We start from the raw sequence: 16,644 nt of genomic DNA on the forward strand, positions 1-16,644 counted from the left end.
AGTGCCCAGCGATGACCTGTGATTTCCCTCTGCTGTTCCCTCCCACTTTTCTTGAATAAAGCTTTGATGCATCATGTTGCTGCTATTAAATGTTCAGTACATTAGCGTGTTTGTAAGATTTGATGATCTTGGGGTATATATTCTCTTGTTGGGTCTATTCCACACACAAGCTCTGAGTTTCTGTATTTTTAGGCCCTTGTTTTCCTCCCCGCCTCTTTGGATTCCTGTCTCCATCCCTCCCACTCCTCTCACCAGTCCCCCTGATACAAGCAGTAACACTAAATTCAGAGCTCCTTGTGCCTGTTGGCAGGAGAGGATGAGTAAGAGGGGCAGGAGGAGCTGAGAAAGTCTCTCTTGCAGTGCAGCGGCTTGCACAGCCTGTGCTGTGCCAACGTATAAAAAAGTAAGTCAGCACTTCTGATCTGAGATGCAAGTCTCCCTGGCAAGATGCTTCTGCAACCCAGTCCCAGGAAATAATTATTCCCAAACCCTTACATGCACTGCATGCCGGGACTCCCAGCCATGCATGAGCGAATTAATGGCTCGCTCTTTGTTTCTTGGTTGTGGTCTAGGCAACACTGAGGCCAAGATGGTATTTTTTACAGCATGTTCCTATCTAGTGGCACCAGCTTTGAGCTTTTTATATTTTTATACAGGTGTAGATAAACTATCTCTCTCAAAGCAGTGGCAGCTGAGCTCTTGCAGCGATACTTAGGGGTGAACTGAGTGTTCATCTCAGAAATACCTTTCCCTTTTGCTTGCTGCTGCTGTGCTCATAAACCTTGTGGAGAGGGAGGGAAGACTGAATGAGTTGAGAGCTGCAAGTTAGCTATCTGATTAATAATTAAAATAAATAAATGGCAAGGGTTTGTTGGCTGTGCGAAGCTAGGCATCAATCTATGGAGTCAACTTCTGAGTTTAAACATATTGCACTATGACCAGCGATTCTCCACAATACAGTAGGATTTATTAATAGAAAATATGTCAATATGAGTTTGTCTTTGTACATGTTAGCAACATGTACAGGGAAACACATTTTTTTTTTCTCAATCTATATTGTTATAGTTCTTTTGTGTTATCTGACATAACCATTTATATTTTGGGCTTAAATATGTTATTTGTCAAAATGTACTTTCAGTGTTAATATACCTTTAAAATCATAGTTTATCTTTTAAATATTGAATTAATATTTTTTTTTCAAATCAATATTGCTCATGTTAGTGCAAATTTGTTAATCTTGAGATAGGTTAACCATTCCTTCCAGACCATAAACAGCATTTAATAAAACAGTGAGATTTATATAGCTCTACACAGCTGAACAAGATTCTAATACGAAGCTTGTTAAAAAAAAAAAATCCGACATTTTACAGTACATCAATTGCATTTTATACATTTTTTTTTGGAACAGTTTTGTTTCTTCTCTATTTCTGTGTGTGATCTAGTACAAGAATGAAGGGAACAGCAATAGGTAATGATACTTTCCTCAATATTAAAAAGAATGCATCATATATATCTTGCTCAGTATGGCCGCAGTGCTGGATTTCCAAGCCTGGAAAAGAAGCCAGGTAATTCAACACCTTCTCAAAACTCAGTACAGCAAGAGTGAACGTTATCAGTTGGAGCACTTGCCACTACAGAGGAACGGAAACAAAACAACACAAAGTATAGACAAAAGGTATCTTATGCCACTTCATCAATTCAGAATCTCTCACTTGAGTAATGGTCAACATTTGACTCCAAGTATTTCCTAAGAGGAGCTGAAAGGGGGCATGTGGGCGTTTCAGTAGCTTAAAGAATGGAAATAAATCCAATTTACGATAACCTCCTGTCTAGGAACTTCAAACAGAATGACAGATCCCCTCAGCCTGTCAGCAATCCTGCGCCTGGAGAACTGCACCAGCCTGGTGGTTATCAGGCAGTCAAGAAGAACTTCAAGTTGCAAGTGACATTCTTTTTTAAAAAAAAGTTTTTATACTGAAAATGTGCTTTGTTCAAAAGAGCACTGCAAATGTCACTTATCTTATTAAAATCAATGTAATAAATAAAATATAAACAACCTGTTTCCAAAACTATGAATAATATTTTTATCTACCTCACTATACATCTGGCCCACTGTGCCCCTCCCACCCACCCTTTCTTAAATTTTTTAAAAATTTTTTTGCATGCGATTTTTTTCCCGGTTTACTACAAAGAGCAGATAAGGTTACATATCGTACACTGGGAAAAGCTGCCAAAAAGATTAAACTATAGTCCTAGATTACCAATAAACCAATTCTACATCACAATACCCGCCTGCATGAACTACTTGGGCTGTGTCCTATAGAGCAGGCGATTACTTGCAAGAGACTTCTCCCCCTGCGCACAGCCAGAAGTGTGCCAGGTGATGTTAAGACTATTACAATGACTAATCACAGAAATGTTTGCAACCTGAAACAATTTCCTTAATTGTAATTTAAGCAATTTACAACTACTCCCATTTGTGGTGGGTCTTATGCTGTGAAAACTGTATGCTGAACTGTTGCCTGAATCAAAGAATTGAAAAAAGGCTAGATTATTTTTTTTTACTTTTACCAGAATCCCAAAAGCTAAGATAAATATGCCAGCTCTTCTGGCCTCCTAGCCTAGCTTCCTTTCTTTTTTTTTAAAAAAAAAAAAAAATCTGTTCCTTAAAATTTTTATATTTTAGGGTTTTACTTTAAATGCACAGAAATGGTTGGTATCTTTCGTATTTGAGGAACATGTTCTGGGTGTTAGGTTTTCTTTTTGGTATGGGTTAAATAAATGATTGTCCTAATGGTTCAGGAGCTGGACCCTTCTGTAACCTGAAGAGTTTGGAGACTCCAGACTTAAATCTGTTGGGTCTTTGTTTTCCATTCACTCAGGGAGATGGCAAGATCAAATTCTGCCTTCCTTGAGCATTTGCTGGTTGGTGGCTGGAGAGTAAGGAAATTTCCTCAAGAGAAGATCAAAAGATGCTACTTTAAAGGAAATGGCACCTAAGAGTGAAGGAGTCGGTGAAAAAAATCCGATAACCCCTTCCTTTGTGAGTATGTGGCCTAACAATTTTGAATTGCTTTCAATGGTTAAGAAGGTGAGTAAGAGAAAGCACATACTGGAGTTTCCACTGTTTAAAAAAAGTGAAAATCAAACAAAAATTGAAGCTCGAACAAGGAAACACTGGATGAAAAGAAGTCTTACACCACACAAACACACACACTCAAACACACGCACACAGAATACTATGCATACGTGGACACACACAAGTAAGAATGTGTATTTGTATGATAGGTTCTTGGAAATAGACATTCTTAGCAAATATGGATGACAGATCAATTGTAATTTATTTTCTTTTAACACTGTATCATCATAAAGAAAACTGGTATAAATGAAAAAAATCTATTTCAAATATCTACATCTAAAATTTTAGGCAGTGAAAAAGCACTTTGTTGACAAGGAGTGTGGAATGATGAATGTTAATTGTCAGAAACTGCTGAATGCCTTTTTTTTTAGTTGCCACAAACAAATTCACATATCAGAACAAACAATACTGCTAAATATTCCTTTTTGTTTTTTTGATTTTTTTGATTTTTTTTTTTTGTTAAAACGCACCGGGGAAAAGAAAACAAAAAACTTGAAATTCATACATCTTTCAAAATTTGAAATTGAAGCAATATTTAGAACCATAGATGAAGAAACACTGTGGCATTGGTGTAATATACACAATGCACTTGTTTTTTTTTTTATCTGTAATGTACATCAAATACTTTACAACAATGCATTAACAAAAGGCAAGAAACATCTTGCTGTACAGAGGAAACCCCAAATGCAACTTGAAGCCTAGATTCACAATGAATGAGGATATTAAACAAAGTGTGAGAAGCTGTTCCCCATAAAGTATGTACGCTGCTCAGTTACTTGTGCTTAACTCTTGACCCACATCCACTGTCATGTTCTCCCTCCTTCCTTCAGCCACATTCAATACACAGCACCGAACTTCAGACTCTACAGGCCAACAGTAAAGTTGTCCCACACTGTAAAATATATATATATATGTATATATATTTCTTTCTAATTACTCCCAGGTTTAGCTTTCATATCTTTTAGCCTTCTAAAAAAATCTCTTAATTTTTTCCATACTGGTTATCTGGGCCCTCCTATGGAACAGGCTTTAACAAACTAAATTTGCAGGAAAAAAAATGTCTTGTGGTATGCATGCACATGCACAGTTCCTGGAGCTTTTGTATCTGCCCAAGTCTCAAACCCAGGAGTCGGGAGAGGCTGGATAGTGGCTTGTTTCATAGTTAAGTTCACTATAGGGACGAGCAGCTGAATAGAAGTCGACGTAGTTGCCAGTTGACTTTAGTCCCAGGTGCATGTTGTATTCGCTTGCAGGTGGACGATGATGCACTTGGTCCTCAAAGAAGGACTCATCATAGTTTCTTGTTGAATTCTGAAACGGCTGATATGGTTCATAATCTTTTCTGCTGGGCTCCTGTGGAACTGGCTGTGTTGAAACCTGCAAGATAGTAACAAACCCACAGCTTGTTAGATACGACTTATTGTGGACAACAGGATGGAAGGAGGAGTAAATCTCACTTATGTTTATCGTGTTGGAAATGCAAAACTGTGCGTTATCTTAACATCTACTCAAGGTATTGCTTGGTAGTGATTTCACAGCTTTACCCTGTCATTATATTTCTCTACATTTGTTTAATATTACTATTAAATACTATTATTAATACTATTGCTGCTAAAGAAACTGGTTTACTTCAAATGTAGTTCAAGCAGCGTACAGTTACTTTCATAACTATAAGCTCTGACTATTTTGAAATGTATAATGCAAACACTGATGACCAAAACTCAGCCTTGAAGAATTTGAATGGAAGCAATATACACTCAAAAACACTAAACATTTTGTAGCTGCCTTTGCCGCAAGTGAGATTTAGGGTGACATCATATCCTTAAGAACCATTTATAGTCTTCAGGGCACTGACACAAGACAATGTCAACTTAAGTGCCCTGAAATGTGTTCTTCTGCTACTGTTAAGCAGAACCGTCTTCTTACCACCTCCTCAAAACTTCATGTTGGCAACCTTGTGTTGCTGCATTCCAGCAAGTTGCCTTGAAGCTGAAGTATTTATGATATGCAGAAAAAAAATCTCAGGGGCCCCCTAAGCTAAGTTTGCCATGAAGTTTTTTTCAGACAGCCCTAGCGAGTCTCTGTTTTTATAGTTGGGACTAAATTAAAATCTAAAATTTATAAACACAGGCTAGGTACCTTAGTGGAACACTACCTTTCACTCTATGCTACCTCTCTAAGTTTGGGCAGAATTTGTGACTGTAAAATTATATAGCCTTTCAATCCTCAAATGCTCAGCACTGGAAATACTGATGCTCAGACACTGGTGTCAGAAGATTCTGCAGATCCAGATCCTGCTGACTCTGCAAGAGTCAGAAATGCTCCTTTGAGAAGAGAGGAAAGTTGCACTGCTATGTCCCAAACTCTGTGATATTCTTTCAAAGCACGCCTGTATTGGACTCTATGTGTAGAGTGCAAACAACTGCCTACACCTTTAACAATCTTACAAGACTGGGCCAATACCAAAACTGCACAAGGGAGCATAACTACTCTAGCTTCTATTTCTAGTACTGCTATCAAGGTGTACAGGACTGTTAGCCCCTCATTTCATTTCACATATTCAAACACAGATGTTTAATTCTGTACATAGGAGAAGAATTCTATACCAAGCAACCTATTTATATGCCAAAGAGTTAGGTACAGTCAATTTTTGAGCAGAAAATAGGGGATTGAAGTAGTATTTCTGGGTTCTTTTTAGCTAAAAACATTCTGATATGTCAGTCATAAACTTGACATTTCAGTGAGAAAGCAAACAGGAAAAGGGTGTGTGTGTGTTTTAGGGTTTTTTTTTGTGTTTTCTTTTTAGCTCGCTCTTGCTCCCGAAATCAAATTAGTTGATTCATGACTGCAGAGTGTACCTGCTGTTACAACACCTCATACCACTATTTTCTCTAAAGACTGCATTAATTAGAAGGGCTTAATCTCTTTAAATGCAATAAAAGCAGAAACACCTTCATGCACTGAACTGGCTCACGCAAAGAAAGAATATGATGCACCACAGGAAATACTGGCTGATTAAAACAACAATAAAGAGAAATGAGGTCACAGAATATCAGAAACGCTTCACCTTAAGTTTGTGAATTAAAACTGAAATATCAGTCTCTTAAATGGAGATTTCAGGTCATCTAGTAAAAATTTTCAAAGAAAAATATTTTTAATCAATTTTACTAAATATTCATTTACCTGTCTGATACTACTAGTAAGAATTTTCAGTGCTTTCCTTAAATGTTTCCAGCCTCATTTATCCAGTTGAAAAAATGATGTAACTTTTGCATATTACATAGGGACGTTGTGAAAATATTAAGGATCTGTGGTAATTAAGGATAAGGTAGCATTATATGTAATGATGAAACAAAGTCTACAGCTGCAGAAAAATGTCTTTTTCCAGGGACCAAGGAAATACTATACTGGAAATAGCAGCCATATGAATGTCACATGTTGATACTGCAACAACCCTTTCTCTGTGAGCACATCAGCCTGGCAGCCATGCTGCCAATTACATTTTTGTAATGCCCACCTTATTCAGATGCACTTACTGTTTCCTGGTTTTCAGGAACAGGACATGTTTGGGGTCCTAAAGCTCTAGACTGAATGGCTTGGGTGTATATACATGGGAAAGTATCCTTAGCAATGAAATGCTAGTTTTTCTCTTGCCCATGCCCTGATGCATACTTTAAAAAACAAACAAAAAACCTTGTTGCAGTTATGCTACATGGCAAATCTGAGGGCTTTAGCTACACCTAAGTAGAGTGTGCATGCTCTTGCAGGAGATACAGGCGGTTCTTTCTCCAGGCCTGTTAAATACTTCAGTTTTTGCCAGGATGCCTTAGCACATGAGCTGTGCGGTGTCAGCAGTAGTGCTGAATTTTAAGATGGCTATACTCACGTAAGTATGGCCAGACTTCACCAAATTCACTGAGATAACATGAGACATCATGAGGTAACAGAGACAGGAGAAGTGCCCACTAATGTTAGCTTGGCTTTTGTAGCCTGCATCACACATATCCAGAACTTTAAAGGCATTCAGGTCCCAAGACCCTCTTGATTTCATTATGAGTTACAGGCTTAAACACCTTAGATAATTTTTGTGCATATGCTGGCATAATCTGTTGGACATTTTTGAAACTTGGGCTGAAATTGTCTATTAGCATAAACAACACAATTTGTTTGAAGTCAGTGTAATTGCTAGCATTTGCACAAGCAGGTGACTCAGTTCCTCTAATCTATACTTAGATTTTCTTTGTGATGTTCTTCTTCATTTCCATGTAAAATGTTACACTGGTCTTTGCCATCTGGAACAGTAAAATTTTAATCTCCATACTTACCTGGTTATGTTTGATATCTTCAGCAGGTGCACCATACGAATTCCTGTACAAAGTTGAGATTCCAGTGTTCTGAGCTGGAGAGAGAAAAAAGGAAGGAAAAAGCAGGTTTACCAAACATACCTCTTTGTCTTCAAAATGAATTCTTAAAGTTTCATTAAATACATTATACAGTGCCTGTTTTCCCCACAAAAAAAATCTTTAAAAGCATCTGCAGACTTCTGTTTTCACTTCCTTCCGCTAAACAGTCATAATCTTTGCTTTGGTGTACATGCACTTACTAATGGTAACATGTGCTATGTTGTGTTCATACCGATCTTGTGCACGTCACATAAAAATCAACAAAAAAAATCATATGCAGCTAACATTCAGTACTATATTTCATGTTATATATGGGAATTTATATCACACAGACATTAAACAGGTAACAGCTGAAAATATTGAGATTAAGAAACATTTCAGTATCTTCACTGAATGATGTGGATTATTTATCCTACGGTGCTTTTGCTATATTGTGAAAATTATTCATGGAGAAAGTGATTAAATGTAACTGAAAGATGAGTTATGCAAAAAAGTAATCTGTAGTTACACTGCAGAGGTCTGGCCAAGATAGTCTCAAATCATGAACTGCTGTCATTCTTCTAAGATGTCCTACTACTAGAATGCACAGACAAAACTAAGCTGAGTTGGAAATCAAAAGTAACAGCAAAGACAACGTCATACAGTTCTGCAAAAATTTATTTCCCACCCTGTCCAAAAAAAACAGATAAAAAGCTAAGGATTTTCCCTGCAAAGCTGACTTCACTCATCACTTTGATTTGGCTATCTAGCTGAAGCTTAGTTTGCTGGTCAAACTAGAAAGATTGTTGTTATTTCTCATATTTGAAACAATATGAGAGCAGCATTTGGCTGCTGCATACTGTTCTTACTGGGCATGCATTATTAACTTTGCAGACATTATAACCAATGATTTAATGCTCTCATGAGGACTGTCATAAAAGCACATGCCTGAAATAAAAAATTGAGTAGCTGTGAATCAGAGTAATCAGTGGAACTGAAACATGTTCCTCACGTGACTTCTCTCAGGTCTCCGTGCAATGGTATAAAACTTGGAGACACCAAGAGTTGCTGTTAATACCTTCACAACTCAAAAACCTGTGGGGGTGAGGACTGAGCATCAGAGCTGAAAGCTGGGCATGGGATTCATGCTAGTCACATCACTATGAAGAATCACAGTTACTGTAGAAGTAACCACTCTTTCTCCCTTTGGCAACCTGCTAGCACGGATCCCAGCACATACAACTGCCTGTCTTTCCCCCCACCACTGCACCCTCTGTGGAGAAAGGAATGGCATGGCGTTCAGTCAAAGGCTGACTGTAATACGCCACCTCTGATCTTCACATCTGCCATGGGTTCCGTGCTGAGGGTGTAATTTTTGTCAGAGTTTGGCGTACTGCTCCATGTTGCTGCTTTACAGATCTCGTTGTGTTGTTAAAGATATCCAGGGTGTTCTTGAAACAGGATAAAGACAGAGCTTATATGGTGGGGTGATGAGCCGTAACAGGTGGAAAGAGAGATTTTTCACTTCACAGCCATTAACTAATAGGGGTGAAAAATTTGTTCCTTGAAGAGCTGCATGCAGCTACTGACACAATGCATAGTCCTGCGTAAGTAAATGAAGAAGTGCTCTGGAGTTCTCCAAGGAGTGCAGCAGGATCCCTTCTTTGAAGGTGGGAAGAATACCAGCTATAGTAACAGATGCTGGTTGGTCTTTTCCAGTGGTAGATACTCTTAATTCTACCTGTGTGCTAATAGATGCCAACAGATGGAAATTATAACTGCTTGAGTAGTTTGTCATAGATGTTGGTGCTGAAGGCTTGATCTGCAGAGATTCCCTCTGTTCAGGCTGGATTTTGTCACCTAACTTAAGTGATGTGAGACTTGACTTTTATTTCAGTGTTTTTTATATTCCTGTTGCATCCTCTGCTTCAGTGTTTGAAAACCTCACTGCTGATGACAGTCTCTGGTATCAGAGGAGTCCACATCAGCATTGTTATTTCTGGTGCATCTCAAGATGGCACGACTCTCAGTAGTACAAATGACAGATCTTTCCTTGATACCATCTTTTTCATGCTGTTTTTCTGAGCTGTTTGCTTGCCCCACAAAGTGCTAGAAGAAGTTGGGTTATACAGATTCGTCTTCTCAACATCCAAAGATACTTAGTGTTTCAGCTACCCATTTTGTGAAGTGCTACTTCTTGAAAAAAATGAATGTGACATTCAATGTGTTGCGACTCATTATCAGAGGAAGAACTTCTTGTAACTATTTTGTCTTCATGTATATAAATAGCAAGATAAGCAGGGTTGAAGTTTCATGCATGCAAGTTTTTAGCCAAGCATAACTGAACATACTCAGTCCAGATGGGACAATACTGTTCATGGCTGTTTTGATGTCAAGAATAAAAGGCTGGTATATGGTGCAACATCTGAGGGTTTTATGAAGAATCTGATGAAAAACAGCAAACAGGACACATGCTAATTCCTATGTTGTTCCTATATGCAATCAGTGAGACTTCAAGGAGTCTTTGACCTTTCGATCTTTTTACAGGTATATAAAAAGGAATATGGTGCATATGTTCCACTAATAATCATGACTCTTACAAAATTAGAAATAGTCCAGAGTTGGTGCATAGCTGTCCAATGCACTACTGCGACATTTGCACTGATGTGCTCACAAATGTCACATGCCAGATTGATGACTTACAGTCTCCTAGATCACAGATTTTGTGATGGAAAATGGGTATTATCAGTTTATGAAAACAGTCTATTTTGCTGCTTTCACTGCAGTGATATGGATACAAATTCACAAAATTAAAAGAAGAAAGTAGTATTCTTTTCTTAATGTAATAAAAACATATCAAATGCTTGGAAATGAATACCAAGACTTCAAGAACAAGAAATCTTGGTTTAGTCTAGCTGGGAGGCTGAGATAATTCTGTGTCTGAAAGAAATGTAAGTCAAGCAATATAGCTGCTAGCAGTGCATGCAGCCCTGCTCCAGTACCTGCTTCTGAACACGCAGGCGGCATCCCTGGGAACTCCATTCCCACTCTGCCATGCTTCAGTGAGCAGTTGACTCTTGCTGTCCAAAAGCAAAGGGCAAATATAAAAGAAAGGAGAGAATGAACTAGATGAATGTACAGATACTGTGTGGTTAGTATCTGATTTTTGCAGTTAATATTGTACAATCATAGTTAAATTATCAGAGAGAAAGAGAAGTTAATTTTCTTTTTTAAAACATGGCAAGAAAAAGGAAGGGGCTACAACGAGTAAGAGATGGAGATGTTCTAGCAGCCACACTTTCTTACAGAGATGTGAGAATTGTAGCTGCAGATGAAATGATTTGAGGAGTGATGAGTGTGTGTGTGTGTGTATGTGTATTTTATGCAGTATCTAAACATCAGCACATGATAGTACTGAAGAGGTACTTTTTACTAGGGAAAATTGTGAAGGTTCTAAAATGAGCACTATGATCAACCTGCAGTACTTTGTGGTTGCACTGCATAAAGAACATTGTAGAAAAATACCTTATTTTTTTCCCCCTGTTCAGTTTTCAAGGTGATGTTGGTTAAAAAAAATATCATATAGTCCTGCACAGCAGTTTTCTTCAATGCTGACAACAGTTTTGAAAATTATGTCATTCACTGGTTTATGTCACAAAAGTATCACTGACCGAAGCCATTCCCATATATCCCAGTCACTTCATTCATGGTTTAATATTTGGCTTTTAGTTCTTCTAAGTATTTATTCTGAACATATTTACAGACACTTCAAAATACGGAGGTGCTAGTCTTTAGCCCTCAGAAACACAGACAGACGGTAAGAAAGGAAGGCTCAACAGGACAGGTAGTCATTCTCATCTGGTATTGTGTAACCTGCTTTTTCGGCTATAAGCAGCAGGACTCCATTTTCTAAAATTTAGTTCAAGACAGTAAAGGAGAATGCCTCTGCATGTCAAAAATCTCAGGTAACAGAGATCACTACCTGTCACTACAGCTGCCACCTTCCTGCACAATGAAAGAGGAGGTAAGGGCATGAGAAAAGATTACAGTGTATTATGGGTTCTTAAAGTAATAATAAATTCAAGTAACCTGAACATCTGTAGCTATTGTAAGAGATAACGATGGTTGGTTGTGTTCTGAATGTGCAGGGACTTACAAGTAAGTTTAAATAACAAAAGTATAGATGATTGATTCTTGACACCAAAATAAAATAAATAAATCAGAAGGTGTTTCTGCTTGTGGAAATGAAGATACAGGGTGCAGACTGTGATGCACATATTAATTCAGTGAAGGAACTAACAAAGTAAAAGGACCGTATGAGTAGGAGTCCCATGATAGTATATAGCAACCTTATCTTCCCTGTTCTCAAGGAAAACATCATGGCATAAATAAAATTATCACATACACTTATAGTTCCTGTTTTTTTAAAAGGAATATAATAGTTTTTGTCTTAAAAATACACTTCAGGTGATAAAATTTTATTATTGGTTACTATTTTCTGCAGAGAAGATGGATAGTAAATATACAAGGCATCATAAACATGTGAAGGGAAGAGGGCAATGAGAACTTTGATATTGTTCCTCTATTTTTAAGCTGTCCTTGTGAAATCTATAGAAGTTATCGTCTTCAGCCAAACTGTTTACTTCATAGATTCTCCATTTTTCCCAGAGGTTTCCTGACAACTCCCCACAATGGCAAGAAGCCAACATTTCTACTTCGAAAATCCATCAAAAAACCTTCATTTCAGTCCCTGTCAAGAGGTCATAAAATTTTTGAACTATAAACTGAGAAGAGCTTTGGAGAAGAGCATGGAGACAGTCATGGATAAATTGGGACTACAGCTGTGGCTCTACATCCTGTATAAATCTGTAAGTCAAAGAAAGCTTTGTGTAATACATCAGCTTGGCACAAAATACAAGAGCAGCTCAAAATATGTATGCACCAGGTGAAACCTGAAAAAAACATTTATCTAAGTCCCATAGGCTCTGTGGATGTAATAGCTATAATGCACTGTCTGATGCACACAATGAAATACAGGCACTGCAATGAACTTGCCACACAAACTTATACTAGACCATACGTGTAAAGCCAAAATGTCTCACAATTAAAACCACACATTACTAACTTTATATTGTTTTTTAATTAAATATTTATTATTTAATGAGCTACAAATATGTTACACAGATTTCATGTTGAATGCTGATGAGCAAGACTCCTTCTGTCATTTTCTTTTGTTCTTAAAATAGTGCTTAATTTGAGCTGAGACCAAATGAGCACAGATTTGGTGATCTGAAAGAGAGAGAAAACAATGTGTTAATTGCATTTTCACTTGTACAATGGTCATGTAAGATTGTGAAATATTGCTATGCTTTTCAATTTGATTTTGGTTTTGATTCTTCTCACTGAGTTCAGTAGCTAGAAAAATAGTCAATAGCTGAGCATGATGCTGAGTTTCTAGTTTCCTTATGAAAAACCCACCCAAAAGACCAATAAGAACAGACAAAACACAAGCAGATATTAAAGGAAAACAAGATGCAAAAATCAAACTGGAGCAAAGGTTTCTGGGGAAGTACAAACCTCACACTGAAAAATATACTGAAAGAGAGAGGAAAGTAGGGAAACAGGAATGGGAGAAGAAAAACACTACAGTAAAAAAGAAAATGAAAAGGTTTGGGAAAAAAGAAAACCCTGTTTTTTTAATGTGTGGAGACAAGACTATCTGTAAGGAAACACAGATTTTCCACATGGAAACACTTTGTTTTTGGTGAACCTTCTGATATAATCTGGTAGTCTAAATGTGCAGATACAGCTAGAGCAAAACACTAATGTTTCTGCCTTTTCAGCCTGCTGCTCTTACTCCTGAGATTCCCTCCTCAGGGATCCTCGACAAAGTGCTGAAAAAAATGCAGTCCTGTCCTTCACAATCACACAAGTAAGAACCATTGAAGTGTTTGAGAGAACAACCTTGTGCACTGACTATGAAACACTCAAAGTATTACAGATACATAAAATGCAGTACCTTGACTGAATCTGCTGCAATCTCACGCAGTATCCTGCAGATGCTGTTCAGAACACTTCTCATTTCTGTGGTTTCCAAATGCCGTTGACTGCCATTCTTCTTCTTCAGATTGTCACTTTCATGCTAATAACTGTTCCACATTGCATTTTCACACAAATTCAAAGCCTGGTCTTTAAGTTTTGATTACACAACAGTGTGTAATACAGTAGCTGCAGTATGAGTATCATCATATCCTGAATGCAGTCTTGAAAGCTAGAATGGACGGCTTGACACGAATCAGCATGTTCCTGGTGTCCCAAATGAGCTGAGAAACACAAAGACAACCTGTTCTGGCATCCGCTGAGCAAAACTTCTACAGAGGCCATGGGAAAAGGTAAGAGGCATTCAGAAAATGCAGAGTGACTCCTCACTGTGATTTTTTGCTTGCTCTGAGGTAGCATTTGGAGAAGAGGACACCATGATGATTGGCACTATATAAATGTAACAAAATGTTCAAGAGAGGTTATAGAAGCCTGTGGAATGGTGATGGAGACCAATATGTATTTTGCAAGGGAATTAATGAAGAAGTGCAGTACTGGGCAAAGCACTCAAAATGTTACGATTACCAAAACAGGTTAATGAGCTCACGGGTGGAGAGAGGCCTTCAGTGAAACCTGCAATAGATGCCATAACAAACACAGAGAAAATTGTTGTATTTAAATCAGCCCAGCTGAGAAAGCAGCATGGATAGACTTTACAAACAGCTACCAAATTTCCTAGAAATGACTGCTGTGCAAAATAACCTAACTTGTCCTGGAAAGCCATTCCCTGCAAAAGAGAGGTGTTAGGGATCACTGCACATGCTCATTGTCATGCTTGCAGAAAAAGCACTAATTAATTCAGAGTGATCTACCAACTTCCTTCTGAAATGAAAGCAAACATAAAATTAAAAAGAAATGTAGAATTGGTTTTAGAGCCTTTCTTCTGTGAAGAAATATTCTCTTCACAAATCATTTTCACATAGCATTGTATTCATAAAGATCAAATATTTCTTCAGTTGTATTTCTCAAGGTGGCTTAAATTTTGGAATCAACCAAAGGCAGGATGACCCTTTTCTATAATACAGTAAACCCAGCCAAGCCTATAAAATCAGCCATCTATCACAGCTGATTTTTACATATGCTATGCAAGCATAATCTCACCTGTCATGGTGTCTTTCCTAGAAGTGTGTTCACCCTTATTTCCATGGTAAGTGGCGTTTGTTCCAGTTGATTCATAGTCTGTTTTTCTTTCTTTTAGGCTGATCATTTCCCGAGGTGAGGCTGGGGCACTTGCTAGATCACAAAAATGGATTTATTTTTTCTCGCTACACATGACTGAAGGTATTTTTTAATTCCAGAGTAAACTCTAGAGTTCACTAAAAAAACATTTTAGTAAAGTTTATATTTGTTAGCATACTAACATTAAGCTGTTTGAAGAAATACTACCACATACGGATGAAAAGAAAAGGTGCTGTTACTTCAAGTATAGGACAAATCTATTTATGGGACAGTCAACTCTAAACATAATTTTCTCTCTGAATGTTTTACTCTTTTTCACTTATACCAATGTCTCAGATGATCATTATGAAAAAAGTACAATAATATTTTTTTTTCCCCCTTCAGCTTTTCAATTTCTTCATAACTTGTGGAAACTTTACGGTATAGGCACTTCCATTTTTTTTTTCTGAAATGGTTGTTTTATTTCAGTTGAAAAGACTGTTAACTTTCAACTGTGCAGAAAAACCCTTATAAAATAGTTTTCTTCCTTCTCTGTTGAAAATAAACAAACCAAATAAATGAATCTGATGGAGATGGGAAGAAAAGAAAGTTGTTTTTCATAGAAAACATGTAGCAAAGAATGCCTAACACTTAAAGGTAACTCAGATAATTTCTCTGTCTTTAAATATCATACTTCTTATGGCAAACAATTGCCATTAAAACAACAACTACTACTTTAAGGTATTATTAAAACTGACTCCTTCATCACCTATACTCATGGTATGGCTAAAAGAAGTACAAGGTGACTAGGAGGAGAACTGGGTTTGTACTTGATTCTCATCTACTGGAGAATGTGAAGATGATCACTGGTGCTGATCATCGACTTAGCGCTTGTGATGCGTAGGAAAAGGAGAAAAGCAGAGGGAAAAATAATGGCTTTCAGGTAAACTGACTTCAATGTATTTAGGTGTTGGTAGATACAACGCACTTCCTCTGTTGTGGAGGGAAAGGGAAGGAGTACAACGTGAGTGGCAGAGCACCCCAAAACCTTGTGAAGGCACAGTGGTACAAAAACCTAAGTGATGGTGCTTACTTCCACATCCTCCCCTGGCTTCACCCACATATTTGATATCTCAAAAGAACTTCAAAAGCAGTTACAATGTCCTTGCTTAAAAAGAAGGAAAAAAATATTAAAAAAAATATAAGACATGCTAATTTGTGAGGTTTGATTGTGACTTATACCTTTCAGCATCTCTAAACTGTCACATTTTTATAGTTAAGGAGCAGGGAAGCAATTGTACTTAACTAAGGAGTAGGGAAGCGTAAGTGATGCTGAATTCTGCTTAGATTGGTTCTGCTGGTCCTGGCCTCTGAATTTACAGAGCAAATGCAGGACAGATGTTTTTTCTTATGAAGCTGTTAGAAGTGAAGATTGCTTTTAAATTGCTTGTCAATAGTGATGTAATTCTAAACCTGATAATCCAGCAGATATAAAAAACCATGACATTAAATGACCAAATCACCTAATTGGAATTTGAGTCTAACAGGGAACAACCCAGAATGCAAACCTTGAAAAAGTTACTAACACAGGGATGCATTTTGTTTCACATACACCAGTAATGCTTTTAAGCACTCTGGTGTTTTGAAGAAAATTGACAGATAGACAAAACCCTCTCTCTCTGTTCCCTGTGGGAATTATGTCTCTCTGCCCATGTGAGAACAACTTCTTTCTGTCAAGTGTTAAGATCCAGAAGCGCCCTCTTTCAGAGTTTTTACTGAAAGCAGACATAGAATCATTGGTTGACATTATACTGAAAAGTGATATCAAGGTTTTCTGCTTGTATTGTTAAAGGACACAGAGAAGAA

General features: G+C 37.5%; 1 protein-coding gene across 13 annotated transcripts in view; it reads right to left on the bottom strand.

Moving 5' to 3' along the window:
• Positions 1–2,672: 2,672 nt before the first annotated feature.
• CTNND2 (catenin delta 2) overlaps positions 2,673–16,644 on the bottom strand; it is a 689,312-nt gene continuing 675,340 nt past the window's right edge. For 9 of the 13 annotated variants that reach the window (XM_074899519.1, XM_074899518.1, XM_074899522.1 and 6 more), the window contains 4 exons: positions 14,722–14,853; positions 10,524–10,601; positions 7,465–7,538; positions 2,673–4,516 (listed from right to left, as the gene is read on the bottom strand). In XM_074899519.1, the coding sequence (XP_074755620.1) occupies positions 4,256–4,516; positions 7,465–7,538; positions 10,524–10,601; positions 14,722–14,853 (545 nt within the window). In that variant the 3' untranslated portion in view covers positions 2,673–4,255. The remainder of the gene's footprint in view (positions 4,517–7,464; positions 7,539–10,523; positions 10,602–14,721; positions 14,854–16,644) is intronic. The other 4 variants (XM_074899527.1, XM_074899525.1, XM_074899526.1 and 1 more) reach the window with 1 other exon arrangement.

Source organism: Athene noctua, chromosome 2 (genome assembly GCF_965140245.1).
Source record: "Athene noctua chromosome 2, bAthNoc1.hap1.1, whole genome shotgun sequence".
Taxonomy (NCBI): Eukaryota; Metazoa; Chordata; class Aves; order Strigiformes; family Strigidae; genus Athene; species Athene noctua.